Below are 14,880 nucleotides of genomic sequence, written 5' to 3' on the forward strand. Positions count from 1 at the left end.
GCAGTGCAACCTGAAGCTTAATCGATCCAAACTTGTCTTGTGCAGTCCGTCGGTTCGATTTTTTGGACATGTGCTGACCGACAAGGGACTTGAAGCCGATGAATCAAAAATTTCCGTCATTAAGAATTATCCCGCACCAGCAAACCGAAAGGATTTGATGCGCTTTGTGGGTATGGTCAATTATTTGAGCAGGTTTCTCCCAAACCTTAGCGCAAACCTTCATGCGCTACGAAAGTTAATGTCTGACAAAGTCCAATGGGACTGGGGCCCAGAAGAGCAAAGAGAATTCGACAAAATCAAGGCCATGGTTTCAGACGTTAAGACCCTTCGATACTACGATGTGACACAACCACTCTGGATCGAATGTGATGCTAGTTCCTTCGGGCTAGGGGTAGCAGTGTACCAAAATAACAAAATCATCGGTTATGCCTCTCGGACGCTGACTGAAACCGAAAAAAAATACGCACAAATAGAAAAGGAACTTCTTGCTGTTCTATTTGCATGCGTACGATTTGACCAAATCGTCATAGGTAACCCAGAAGTGATTATTAAAACTGATCATAAGCCACTTCTAGCGGTTTTCCAGAAACCACTTCTCAAAGCGCCAAAACGGTTACAGCATATGTTGTTAAACCTGCAAAGGTACAACATTCGACTTCAGTTCGTTTCTGGAAAGGAAAATGTCCTAGCCGATGCCCTTTCGCGTTCTCCCGTTAAGGAGACGGAAAATCCAGCAAACTTCAAAAGGTTGGACATCTACAAGATTTTTTCTGAAGTCGAGCACATTGATTTGAGCAGTTACCTTGCCATCTCGGACAGCAAAATAAATGAGATCATCGAGAGCACTGCAAACGACGAGATTCTCCAAACTGTTATACTGTATATCACCCAAGAATGGCCAGGTAAGGTGGATCAACTACCCGCTCCAGTGAGGCCTTTCTATAAACACCGCCACGAGCTTTCTACACAATGTGGTATGGTTTTCCGGGGTGATAGGATTGTGATTCCAGCCAAACTTTATCGCTCAGTGATCGAAAGCCTGCACGCCAGTCATACAGGAATCGAATCTACGTTGAGGCTAGCCAGAGCCAATGTATTCTGGCCAGGAATGTCCAGACAAATCAAAGATCGTGTCCAAGAATGTGGCATATGCGCTAAATACGGAGCATCACAGCGAAGCCCACCGATGCAGAGTCAAGCAGTTCCAATATACCCGTTCCAGTTAGTGTCTATGGATGTGTTCTATCAGGAATACGAAGGAAAACGACGATACTTCTTAGTGACAGTTGATCACTATTCGGATTATTTCGAGTTGGACCTATTAAGGGATTTGACGCCATCTTCTGTCATTGCAGCCTGCAAAAGAAACTTCGCCTGCCATGGTACCCCTCAGTTGATTATTACGGACAACGCTACTAACTTTGTGAACGAGGACATGATTCAGTTCGCAAGGTTGTGGGGATTCCAACACTCAACGTCTTCACCACATCATCAACAGTCAAATGGCAAAGCCGAAGCCGCTGTTAAAATTGCAAAACAACTGATCCGTAAGGCGAACGAGTCTAAACAGGATCTCTGGTATGCACTGCAGATTTGGAGGAACACGCCTAATAACATCGGATATAGCCCATCATCTCGATTATTTTCCCGAAGTACTCGTTGCGGAATACCTACACCAGCAACACATCTTTTGCAGAAAGTCGTCGAAGGAGTTCCCGAAGCAATCGCGAAGAATCGACAGAAGATCAAATACAACTATGACAAGCGCTCCAGAACATTGCCTGCTTTGGACATCGGATCTCCAGTTTATGTTCAAGCAAGACCCCAATCATCGACAGTTTGGTCTCCAGGATACATTAGTAACAAACTAAGTGATAGATCGTATATAGTTAGCGTGGATGGAAGCAGTTATCGCCGAGACGCGGTAAACATAAAACCTCGCAAGGAACCCGCAGCAGCTTTAATTTCACATGGAACCAAGGCTCAACCTTCGATTGGAACAGGAAGCAACCAAACTGCGCTGAATGTGGATGTGCCCCAACAAACAACAGCGGATATGGCGGTACCAGCTCGTGAAACAGTACAGAACGACAGCCTTGATGAGGACAACAAAGCGTGTGAGGATCCGAATACCAGACCGTCAGTGAGCAACAAGTTGCCTTCACCGAAAATTCGTGATCGTCCTAAAAGAGAAATCAAATTACCAGCTAAGTTTAAAGATTTCATTGTTTCTTAAATCATTTTTATGAGAGGGAAGATGTTGTAATAATTGAATTTAACCCAGAGTGTCTTACCCCTCTAACATCATTTTGATCATTTCCAATTGAATGTGTAGAGTCAGAGTTTGCCGTCGACGCGGATATGAACGGACGCATTAAAGATTTGGTTAAAGTTATTTATTCTAATTACAGTTTGTTATCCGAATCCTCTACTGTCTGTACCAAGTATAACAGCGCCTGTGGCTAAACACACTACGCTTCGCATCCTGTTGTCAATTGCTGCTCGTCGATCCCTGCATGTCAAGCACATTGATGTCAAGTCGGCATATTGCACGGAGACAATCTATATGAAGCAACCAAAAGGCTATCACACCGGGTCTCAAAAGGAGGTGTGCCTGTTGAAACGTAGTCCCTACGGGCTGAAGAAAGCGGGACGCATCTGGAACCAGAAGATATCGGAGAAACTGAAGCGGCTTGAATACGAACCATCCGTCTCTACATCCGCAACGTCGATGGATCGATGTCGTTTATTTTGCTGTACGTCGACGATATGCTAGTGACAAGTCTGGACAACGATGAGTATGAGCGCGTGTACCGCTACATGTCGAGCTAACTTCAAACTTACGGCCTTGAAGGACATCACCAATTACCAGGGCATTCAAGTAGAGAGGACGAATTTCGGCAGTTTCCTTCTGAATCAATCGGCATATATTCGGAAGATTGCCGAGAGCTTCGGCGTAGACAAGGCGAAGCCATCAAAAATTTCAATGGACCCTGCCTGGATATCCGAGCGCGAGCGCTACCAAAGCCTGGTTGGCGCGTTGCTGTACGTTGCGGTAGGCACCAGACCCGATATTGCGATTGCGGCGTCCATCCTGGGGCGCAAGGTCAGTCAACCCTCTGAAGCGGACTGGATCGAAGCGAAGAGAACCCTACGGTACCTTACAACGACGGCAGATTTGAAGCTAGAGTTCGGTGGAACTGGCGAGCTTGAAGGATTCGTTGATGCAGACTGGCCCGGCGACAAGGCTGACCGTCAGTACAACTCTGGGTTCATGTTTAAACTCGGAGACGGTGCTATCAGCTGGGCAGCAAGGAAACAGCAGTGCGTCAGCTTGTCTTCAACGGAAGCGGAGTACGTAGCACTATCCGAGGCTAGCCAGAAACTTCTCTGGTTGACGAAGGTGGTGCCCGACGTCGACGAGGATGTCATCAAACCTGTGGTGATGCATGAAGACAATCCAAGCTGCATTACCATGCTGTCATCTACAGGAGGAAGAAGTCGACGAGCAAAACATATTGACACTCGGTTCAACAAATAGATCTACGAGTACGTGCGTAGGATGAAAGACTTCCGGTCCCTAACATCCAAGAGATTGAGGAGGAAAAACAACAAAGCCGTTGGAGCAGATTAACTACTGAGCGAGCTTCTAAAAGACGGTAGAAAAGCACTGATGAGAGCACTACACTGGCTCATTACCAAGTTTTGGGAGCAGGAATGGATGGAAGGTATCGTGTGTCCCATCTACAAAAAAGGCGACAAGTAGGATTGCGGGAACCAGTGTTCGGCAGTTGAAGTGATAAGTGAATCACTCAGCAGTTTTTTTTCCCTTTTGTTGGTTCTGCTTTTATTACAAAGCGTATCTATGTTCTATTGTCGAATCGCATGGTTCACGAAGGAATACAAAGAAGATACTGCAATATAGACAAGCTGCAGTGATGAGCGGGCATCGCTAAGGGTAACACTTTCTGATGCTCGGGACTTGGAGAAGGCGAATGAACCGCAAGCTACATAAGCTGCTGAAAAACCAACGATCGTCCACACCGCGAAAAATGGGAGGCTACGGTGAGCAGGTCACGTCTACAGGATGTCGGATAGTAACCCGATTAAAAGAACCAAGTCGGACCCGGTGCTGGAAAATAGTTTCATAAAGTTGTAGTAAGACATTGTAGTTTCCAGCAAAAGGATGAAAGGATAACTCTCATCGACATCGCTGCACCGTTAGACCAAAATGTCTAATCAACGTTCTCCGGCAAGTTTACGAAGCACAACGACCGGGCTGTTCGCTAGTAGCGGAAGAGTTGAAGCAGATGTGGCATCTGGAGTACGTCCGTATAGTTCCGGTCGTCCTTTCGGTGACCGGGAATGTCTCTAGATCTTTCCAGAGATCTCTAGATGAGATGGAATTGAAGAAGGACCTAGACAGCATCCAGAAGGCGGTGGTACTTGAAACCTGCAGTAAAGTTATGCGGTTCCTGAATCATCACAACTGACAGTACATCCGAAGCAGACTCATTAGGATAACAGTCATGATTGGCTAATGAGATCCACAGAGCCTTATCCCATTTGCCATGCAGATTTTCCCGGTTGGATGAAAGACAAAACTGCCAAAACTCTATCATAATAAGATAAATTAACCGGCATGAGCCAGGGAAATGTTCTTTGCAAAAATTCTATACATAGTCATCGCACTACACATTATTCTTTACTTCTTATCTGATCATACGAGATTACCAACGTCCCCCAGATCACGAAACCAGCGATGACTCCACAAATTGCCTCAAGTCCACGATGCCCTCCTTCGAATCTTCCTTTTCTTCCTGGCCCTTCCCAACCCAGCCTTCCTCGTATCCGAATCGGTTATGCTTACTGCTCATGTGATAGATGACACTCTGGTGGTGTTTGAACTCCAGCCCACAGACCTGGCACGGATAGACCTTAGACTTGTCCGCACCGCCATCCAGCTTGCACTTGTGCACGTAGGTGTACTGTTTCCCACATTTCTTGCAATCGAACAGCTTCCCTGACCCGTGCATTTTAACGTGCAGCTGGAAACTCTTCGGCGATCGGTAGATTTTGCCGCACTGTTCGCATCGGTACTCCGGTAGGATTCCCACTTCCCGGCCGCGGTAGATCGTGACCTCGTTGTGCTGGTTGCGCAAGTGCACGGTTAGGTTGTAGGATTGGGTGAATCCACGGTTGCAGATTTCGCATACGTAGGGAGTCTCGCGGGTGTGAATCCGAATGTGGATCTTGAGCGTCACAGACTGGGTGAAACCTTTGCCGCAGTGAGGACATACGTACGGGCGTTCGCCTGAAACAATAGAAGAAGCAAGTTGTATCCAACTACAGTAGCACACCTCGTTGTTCTTAGGTATTCTGAAACTCTGGTTCGACATGGAGACATTATCTTTTGGACTGGAAGTTGACCAGTTGTGCAAAGCACTTGAAGCACGCCTCTGTCGGCTCATAAATGCTGACAAGACACACTGACCAGCCAACTCTTTACGAAAGTCTTACCCCCGTCCCCTTCAAATCAATGCATCATAATCTTTGATTATGGGCCCATACCTGTATGAGTTCTCATGTGTAGTTTTAGTTTTGAATTCTCACAGAAGCTTTTATCGCAGTGCTCGCATTTGAACGGTTTCTCACCTAAAATATAAAACGGTTAAATCTTCAAACTCAATCATCAAATTTTATCCAAATTACCAGTGTGCCATCGGATATGTGTCGTCATCAGATACTTATCCGCAAAGCCTTTGTTGCAGAATGGACACCGGTGCCGGATGGGAAAGACTCGATTCCTCTTAATCACAACTCCAAACGACGCTGACTGATCCAGCTTCAATTTTTTTCGTCTGGTTTTTACCGCCGGTTCCTGTGGCAAACTCTCCTTACGATTTTCCACGGTTAACCGATCGTCCAAACCGCTAAACAAAAAATCTCCCTGATCCTCTTCATCAATCCGCAGTTCCGTTTCCGGTTCAAGCGGAAGAAACTCCTCGTCCTCCTCCTCGCCCCCTTGTCGCAATCGGTCGAAATCCACGTCCGGTTCTACCTTGACACTGACCACTTCCGAGCTGGGCATAATCTGGAAGTAGCTTTCCGGAATGCCATGCGAAGAAATTATCCTTCGCCGACATTGGTCGCACGTCTGATAACCTTCCGCAATGGGAAGGAGTGTCGCAGTGGCATTCAGTTTCTGCAAGACCGGCTCCAAATCCGCCCGGTATTCCTCACAGATGGTCAAAATGTGTCGGAACGGTCCAACACACCGGTTGGTGCAAAAACTACACCCATCCATCGCGATCTAATGGAAAACGAAGGAAGATTAATCGATTTTTTTTTTTTTTTTTTTCTTCTAGCTGTCATCTGGCTCAGACCTATCGATCCTAGAGTCCCTATAATTAGAGTCTGGCGGACTGTCACTTTCGACCGGAGCCAATCGAGCATGACGTCATAGTGTCCTCGCCGATAAATGCTACACCGTGACGTCATGCTCGATTGGCTCCGATAGAAAGTGACAGTCCGCCAGACTCTAACTAGACTGACTCTAATCGATCCATAAAGCCAAGTCTTGTGAATTGTGTTGCCAAGTTAATCGTATTTACCGAACGCGAAATTTGATTCCCCTGTTGTGCTTTTAAGTAGCTGATTTTAAATTTATGTTCAGACTTATCACTTTATTTAATTTTACAAACAATGCGAATTTAATACAAAATCTCAAACATTTTTATTAATTGTTTTAAGGTATTCGACTATTGCAGTGTAATTGGATTTACTATTTTTTGCTAGAATTTGCTGAATCGGAACTCTATTTATTAAATCTTGATATTGGGTTCTAATCGAATGATAATTTGGGCAGTCGTACAAAAGATGTTCTAAATCTTCTGTGATTGAGCAATCGTCACATCGGTCATTCGGAATTAAATTCCATTTTGCTAATCTGTCTTTCGTGGCCATATGTCCAGATCTGATTCGTGATAGCATGATGGTGTCTAGCGTTTCGAAGTTGAAGTGTTTGAACCACGGTTTTAAAGTTATATTTTTTGCATATTCAAAGTGAAATTTACCTTTATCGGATGAAATTTGCGTATATTGATCCTGCCAGATGGTTACCGTTTCCATTTTAAGTATATTGATCAAGTCTTGTAAGGTGAAGTTTATTTGTTCTATTGTCGTTCGTGTAGTTCCTAACTTAGCTGCTCTGTCTGCCCTGTCATTTCCTAACAAATTTATATGCCCTGGGATCCACTGAATAAAAACTTTATCTATACATGAATCCTCAACTAAGTTAATAAGTTTTTTAATTAAATAGTTATCTGTTTGTTGTGAGTTGTTCAATAATGAACAAGCGCTTTTTGAATCTGTGAATATTGTCAACTCTTTAGCATTTTTATTATTAGCGTATTCTATTGCTTTGATTATTGCTGCTATTTCAGTGTTCATTATTGTGAAGCCAGTTTTAAGCCTATAACTGAAGGATATTCTTTCTACTGGGTCATAAAAACCAAAACCAGGGATTGTATCCATGAGAGAACCGTCCGTATAAATATGATATGTGTTTGCATAACTAGTTTCTATCAGTTCTGCTACCATCTGTTTTTGAATTTCTATGCTAACATTTGCCTTTTTCAGATTTTTTATCGAGTCTTTCACTTTAAGTTTGGTTTGGAAGGTGGAAGGTGATTTTAAAACTATGTTTTGAGCAAGCTGTGAGTAATGGAAATTGTTTACAGAAGCTATCTTTTCTATATATGAAATGTGTCTAGGTAAAAAATCTATTTGCATCAGTTCTGTGAGATGACTAATTATAGGACTATTATTGAAATATATTGTTTTAGCTACCTCTTTCGAAGCAAGAATTTCTGCTCTTAATTTTAAAGGCATTTCACCAGTCTCGAATAAAACGACATGATTGGGAGTGGATTTCAAGTATCTCATGGATGTTCTTAATGCTGACAAATATACTGTATCTAACTTTTCAAAGTTTGTTTTTGCTGCTGCTGCTACTATTGTTATTCCATAATCCAAAAGAGATCTGACTATAGCTTTAGTAATTTTTAGCATCTGTTCGGGATGTGCGCCACTACGTTTCCTCGATATCATTTTGAGTATATTTACCTTTTGTTTTGCTTTGATGCACATTTGCTCGATCTGATATTTAAAATTTAGTTTATGGTCTACTATGATTCCTAAAAATTTGTGGCTCTCTTCTATTGGTATTGAGGTATTATTTAAATGAATGTCTATGTTAGGGTTATATTTATTGGTAAAAACTATTGAAGCTGATTTTTGCGGATTTAATTCAAAGCCTAAATTTTTGAATTCCAAGTTTAACTTCGAGAGAAAGGTGTTCATTTTGTTAGCTGCAACAGCTATACTAAAACCTTGTATAACGGCAGTGAAATCGTCTGCAAATTGAATTAAAGTTCCGTCCTCTTGAATTATTTTGTGTACAACTTTAGTGTAAAGGTTAAATAGAATAGGGGACAGCGGACATCCTTGTGGAAGTCCGCTGTTGGTAATTTGTGTTATTTCAGTACCATCATTTAAAAGTAATATCGTTTTTCTGTTTTTTAAATAATGATAAACCCAATTCACTAAATGATTGGGAATATTCTCATTTCGAAGGGTTTCTAAAAGTTTATCAACATTGACGTTGTCAAAAGCCTTTGACAAATCAAGAAATGTAGCTACCATGACCAAACCTTCTCTTTTAGAGTGTGTGACCATAGAAACTAGGTAATTAACACAATTTATTGCACTTGTGTGTTTCTTGAATCCAAATGAATTAACTGGGAGGATATTATTTTTACTAATGAAAGTTGAAAGTTCTTGTTTGACGGTACAATTTATGAGTTTTAATAAGACATTCATCATCGCTAACGGTCTGTATGAGTTCCACTGGTTGGGGTCTTTACTTGTTTTAAGTAATGGTATTATTTTGATAGATCTCCATTCCTCGGGTATATTACCCGAGTTAAGGACTTCCTCAAGTAACTCTGTAATTCTTATTTGTAAGTTAAGATTAATCCGCTTTAGTATGTAAAATGATAGAAGGTCTGGTCCTGGGGTAGAGTGATCTTTTTTTGAGTAAATTGTCTGTCTAATGTCCTTGAAATTAATTTTTATGTAGTTTTGGGTTGGTAATGGAGTGTAGTTAATTTCATTTACTATTGTTGGAAAGTTCTGATTCATGAATTGTGTCGCTAAGTGTTGGTCATTCAATAGGATTATGTTATTCTTAGAAGGGCGACCACCCCCGATCATCTTGACAGTATTCCATAGTTCTTTCTGTGTCATGTCCGGATTTATGGAGTTAATGAGTTCTTTCCAGCATTTCCTCTTTTCACTTCTTATCTTTCTTTTCAATATTGCTCTTTCTTTTTTAAAGTTCGTAAAGTTTTCAAAAGTTTGATTTTTATAAAATTCTTTGAGTTTTTTATTTTTTGAGTTGAGTAGTTGTTCGATTTCTTTAGTCCACCAAGGTTTAGGTACTTTTTTGATTTTTCCTTTATTCAGATTATATTTTGAAGAATTTATTTGTTCTGCAAAAATCGGTGAAATATCTTCTATTGTATGAATCATGTGGGGTTGAATTTTATTTATTTTTTCTATTGCTTGATTTTTGTTTAGGTATTCTGATTGGGATTGACTGACATTTGCTGCGCTTTCGATTTCTAGTTTGATGATTTTATGGTTGCTGAAAAAGTCTAGGTCCAGTACTGTCCAGTCTGATTTGCAAGCTATGACAGGTGATACGAAGGTAAGATCGATTGCTGACGGAATTGTGTCTGGTGGTTTGATTAACGTACTCGCTCCATCATTTAATAAAACTAAATCTCTGCCCTCAAGTAAATGCTCTATCAATTCACCTCTAGGACAGTTGGGGTGTAAGGGGTTCCATAATCTGTTATGAGCATTAAAATCTCCTGCTATTATAGTGGGTTTGTTTTGCTGTTCTATAATATCTAGTAGTTTTTTTAAAGGGGTTTTTATGTCGTTATTATTAACCGGTTGAGGCGGTATATATATTGAAATTATTAGCATTTTAGGGATTGTATTTAAAGTTTCTATTGCAATAGCTTCGACTGGGTTAAGTGAAGGTAATTTAAACTGTTTTATTGATATGTCGTTTTTAATAAGGAAGCCCACACCCCCATAACCGGAGGGCCTGGCTTCCTTCAAAAAGTTATACCCTGGAAATTTATATGTTTCTTCTGGTTTAAGCCATATTTCACTTAATATTACTAGATCTACGTTCTCTTTACTTAGATAGTTCTTTATCAATTCTCGAGTGTCTGTAGGTCTGATGCTTGTTACGTTATTCTGAATGATTCTTAGATTTCTGTGTTTGTTCTGGTCCATTATTGTTTGTTTCTATTTCATTTTCATAGCAGATTTCCGGATTTAAAATTGAATTTAACTGATTACTTATGTTGATTAGTACTAAGTCCTGTTCTATATTTTCCGTTTTATTGGTGCTTTTCAGAATAGTATCCTGAATAGCTTTGATTTTATCAACTATTCCTTTCAGATTGAATTGTGCGATCAGTTCCTGTTTGATTCGGTGTACCATTCTTTCTGTTTCTGAAGTTGTATGTGGATTCGGTTTGAAGACATGCGGTGCTTCTTCATAGAGGTCGGCTTTAGGAAAAACTTTTGGCTGAATTGTCATCTTTTTCTTTGGCTTTCGAGTCAACAATCCGTTTTCGGTGACACTGCTCCAGGATGTCCCTGCTGTGTAGCCCCAAGCCCCATCTTCATGGTCGTTTTCCGTTTCATCACCATAGATGTTCCCTGATTCTTTTTCCGGCAGTCTAGGAAATTCCTTGTTCGAGTTTAACCTGTTCTGTACTGACTTTTGTTTCTTCGGATGTTTCTGTTGTGCTTCAAAATACGATATTTTATTCTTCGCCATTTCCACTCTAATCTTATCCTGTCTCTCCCATTCTGGACACTCCCTGTCAGATGCCTTATGAGTTCCCCCACAGTTAATACATTTCAATTCTGCTGCATTACAATCCTTTTCTTCATGTTCCATTCCACATTTACAACATTTTACCGAACTTGCCTTACAAAACTTCTGTCCATGTCCGTACCTCCAACATTTGTAACAAATTTTCAATGGAAACACATATGGTTCGCACAGACGATCCTGTCCATAGATTTCCACTGATCTTGGTAAATATTGACCCTTCGCGTAAATTTTGATCGAGTACGTTGGTACCAGCTTATCCTCAACCTTTTTCATCATTCTTTCTACTTTCTCTATCTTGATATTACCACTATGCATATTCTCCAATATCTCTTGCTCCGATAACGATTTAGCAACATCCCTTACCATCCCTACTGTCTGCTTAAACATTGCCGGTACGTAGACTTTGAACTTGAACTCTTCCTTCAACAACTTCGAATTAATCAACTGTTCCGCGTCTCTTGGTTTATTGAACGTCAGTTGAAACCGACCCCTACCTACTGATTTCATCTCCTTGTAGTTATCTGCCTTAATGTTTTTCAACATCTTAGCTACCTCCATCGGATGCGGGTAAACATCACGACCAATACCTTCAATTTTCTCCCGTTCAATAACAAATGTTGTGTAATCTGTATTTTTAATCCAACCATCATTGTATACCGCATCAGTTCTGTCCTTATTCTGTCGAGTCTGTTTGTCTGTTTGTGCTGTGTGTTGTTTCTGTGTGTTTGTGTGGGATTTGTCATGTGCTTTGTTTCCGGAATTCAAGCCGCCATTTTGTTCTTCAGTCGTGTTGATCGTCTTGTTTCTCTTGGTGTCGACGCCATGTTCGAAATCGTATTTTGTCTGGTAGTCTGATCTCAATTTCCGTTTTTCGTGGACGACTGTGAATCCTTTTTTCAAAGGATCATCGCCGCCGCGGCCGTCCCCGTCTCCCGTGTCCATTCGAACACCTTCTGCACGACCTTGCCTTCAAACCAAACTAGTCCCCCCTCTAAACTTTCCTCTTACCTGCAACCGTCTTAACCCTAAAAAAATACTTAAATGGAGACACTTATTTACTAAAAAAAATGATAAACCTTAACACTAATTTATTTACACCACTATTTACACTTTTGGGGAATCAAATTTAATCTATATACAACTATATTTTTCGACGCGATCAAAAAATTCACAAGCTCGTTTTACTTCCGATGTTGTCCCTTCGAACGATGAACAGCGAATGATTAATCGATTTTATTCCATCGGCACAGTATGCCATGACAACTCACTTGAGTGAAAAAAGATAACTGCGTAATAGTAGGCTGTGTCAGTTCGTTATGGCGGTCATGGCATACATAGCAACGAGAAAAAAAAATGTCACCTGGGTTCTTTAGAGCAAAACATTTTTACTTACAAATTTTACGGAATTAACACTTATTACACGAACTTTTGATATCACATCGATAACACTACACGTTCAATAGATTTTACGACATAATGTTTGGAATAAAAACAAGAATTTTTTGTAATATTTAGGAAAAATAAAATCACATCGCAAGCAACCAAATTTTCCTTCGATTTTTGTTGTGACGACGATGTCATTCATTCTTTGTTTACTTGTTTTGGCACTTCGGATTTTTGTTTGAGCTGCACGGCGAGAAAAATTCCAACAATGCTCCAAATCTCGAAAAATCGAGTTAATATAAGGACATAAAAGTTTTTGGGCCAAATAAATTTTAAACCATTTCAGGCCAAACATGTCTAAAGGTCCAATCCGCAGAAGAGAGGCTCTCTTTGGTTTCCCTCTCTTTCGTTAATATCTCAGCTGTTTATTTGTATTATGATTGTCTCCTTGCATTGAACGATGGTCAAAATAATCGTCTTTTGATTTGTACTGCAAAAGTAGTTGAAAAGTGTGCCATTACATTGCAATAATTGAAAGAGAAAGTGAACAAAGAGAGCCTCTCAATTGCAGATAGGACCTATTGAAATGTTCGGCCTGATTTGACATTACATTATACATATTTTGTCAATTCTTGTGCTTTTTATCGCCTAATTTTATTCAACACATTTTTCGGAGTGCAACCATTAAACAAAACAAAACATTGTCGAAAATGCGCACGGTTCCAAAAAGCTGCCAAAGCTAGTGGCGCTAGTCACCACTAGAGGCACAACTGCTTGTTGCATTGTGTGAAAAACACGAGCAACTGGTGGTCAAATTAAAAAGAAAAACTGTGAGAATCTTTCTCTGTAATGATTATTCAACAACTGTATTCATTATTTGTATACACTTTATTACCGATACTTCAATATTACATACAATGATTCACACTCCAGACAACAATAACAACATCTCCACATATGACAGATACTCAATGTAAACATACACGCTAAACGTAATAGAGGTAATCACGTTCAAATGTATGCGTGCCGTTTTAGTAGATGTAGTTGTGAAACTGCGAGGAAAATATTTGCACTCTTGCCCCGGTTTTATCATTATTTACCCTAGTTTTATCATTATTTACCCGTTTTACCCAATTCGATTGGGTAATATTCGCATATGCAATCTGAATAGCCTTTCAATCGGCGTGCACTTTTGTGTGAGGAAAAATTTGCGCTAGTGTTCGTGTGTTGAAATGTCACTTATCTCTATAGAGTAATACAATAATTTATTATGTGCATACCACAAGGTATCACATCACCGACGAACCGACGTGACAGCTAGAACAAATAAATTCAAATTTGTTGTCCGCGACGCCATGATGAAAAATAGCCGAACACTATCGCCACCTCTATAACGGCTCGCGATGATTTGATAGCTCGACACCGAACCCCCGTGTGTTCATATAGGAAACGGTTCGCGTCTGCGCTGATTTGACAGAAGCGATCGCTCGCTTTGGTGGTCGACCGTTAAATTTGGGGGGGACACTTTTGAATCACCACTGTCACGTCGGTTCGTCGGTGATCACATCTCGTTTTTTCTCCAGATCCGCAGCAAGGTCACTCCACGTTGTTTTCGCTTATAGTCTCCTCAGTTTATGAACGTCTCGCTTCAGTCTCACATCAGAATTAGTAGTACAGTCATCCATCTCTGCTCGGCATTTTGGTAAATTACTTGGCCGTTACTTGTGGTTGTACCTAAAAAGAAATATTATTTTGACCCAAGTATTTTCCCAAATCCCAAAATATTTTTAATACTAAGTGTCAAGCTAAATATTACCTTTGCTGATGAATTAATTGAATTGCTTTCCTCTTCTCAAATGTTTTCAATGGCAGCTAGCATGCAAACATTGTATACTGCCCACTGATTTTTTTTTTGACATGTCCTTTCATAGAAGAATCTCATACAAAAGGTATGTATATTCAGATTATTATTCAGACATTGTTTTTACTAATATGTCGGAACACTGCACGAATGTTACAGTGGAAAAATTATCAATATCCATTAACTCGTTTTGAGCATGAGCATGAGCATAGATAACCGTACAATTCGTAGTTGCTACTCCGTGATTGACCAGAACAATCGAAATTGCACAAGGAACCAACAAACGGAGCTTGGGAGTAGCTACCGCTCTCAATGTGCACAGTTCGAGAATTCCAGACTTTATTAGTCAATAACGGCGCCGGCCACGTCCTTACGGTCATCGAGGAAGGAAAGGAATGTTAGTGTGACGTACGTTGCTACTAGAGACCGAGATCACCTCATCTTCTCCACGACTGTCACGGGAAGGAGTTTTTGTTAGTGGGGAGGGGAGAGTCACATGATTTGGATTCACTTTGGTAAGTGATTTGATTCATGCAACCTTTACTTGAGTCAAAACATTTATTCATTTTGACTAAAATATTACAAATGTCGACACCGAAGATGACGATGTTGGGAAGGTATGTACAATGTTCACCTCTTATAAATACAT

The 14,880-nt window shown here is 40.7% G+C and overlaps 2 protein-coding genes across 5 annotated transcripts; one reads left to right on the forward strand and one right to left on the reverse strand.

Moving 5' to 3' along the window:
- The first annotated feature begins 2,794 nt into the window (after positions 1-2,794).
- Positions 2,795-3,541, forward strand: LOC134292156 (uncharacterized). The gene has a single exon (XM_062860994.1). It carries the CDS (start codon positions 2,795-2,797, stop codon positions 3,539-3,541), a length of 747 nt encoding a protein of 248 aa, XP_062716978.1.
- A 1,145-nt stretch (positions 3,542-4,686) lies between these two features.
- On the reverse strand, positions 4,687-12,585 carry LOC109400247 (zinc finger protein 32). Of its 4 annotated transcripts, none has more exons than XM_062850295.1 (5): positions 12,381-12,585; positions 12,256-12,273; positions 5,713-6,313; positions 5,572-5,655; positions 4,687-5,314 (listed from the first exon to the last, which is right to left on the reverse strand). In XM_062850295.1, the coding sequence occupies exons 3-5, from the start codon at positions 6,305-6,307 to the stop codon at positions 4,749-4,751; spliced, it is 1,245 nt and encodes a 414-aa protein (XP_062706279.1). In that variant the 5' UTR covers positions 6,308-6,313; positions 12,256-12,273; positions 12,381-12,585; the 3' UTR covers positions 4,687-4,748. The 4 variants fall into 4 exon arrangements, with proteins under 4 accessions (XP_062706279.1, XP_029723310.2, XP_019528269.3 ...); XM_029867450.2 differs by having other exon boundaries at positions 12,256-12,288; XM_019672724.3 differs by lacking the exon at positions 12,256-12,273.
- Between the last annotated feature and the right edge of the window lie 2,295 nt (positions 12,586-14,880).

This window comes from Aedes albopictus, chromosome 1 (assembly GCF_035046485.1).
Source record: "Aedes albopictus strain Foshan chromosome 1, AalbF5, whole genome shotgun sequence".
In the NCBI taxonomy this organism is placed as follows: Eukaryota; Metazoa; Arthropoda; class Insecta; order Diptera; family Culicidae; genus Aedes; species Aedes albopictus.

Bases quoted from the DNA above. Each gene is read 5' to 3' on its own strand.
- LOC134292156 (XM_062860994.1), top strand. From the start codon at position 2,795: ATGAGTATGAGCGCGTGTACCGCTACATGTCGAGCTAACTTCAAACTT.
- LOC109400247 (XM_019672724.3), bottom strand. From the start codon at position 6,307: ATGGATGGGTGTAGTTTTTGCACCAACCGGTGTGTTGGACCGTTCCGA. The intron at 5,656-5,712 runs GTAATTTGGATA...TTTATATTTTAG, and splicing joins ACATATCCGATGGCACACTG to GTGAGAAACCGTTCAAATGC. The intron at 5,315-5,571 runs GTATGGGCCCAT...CTATTGTTTCAG, and splicing joins ACACATGAGAACTCATACAG to GCGAACGCCCGTACGTATGT.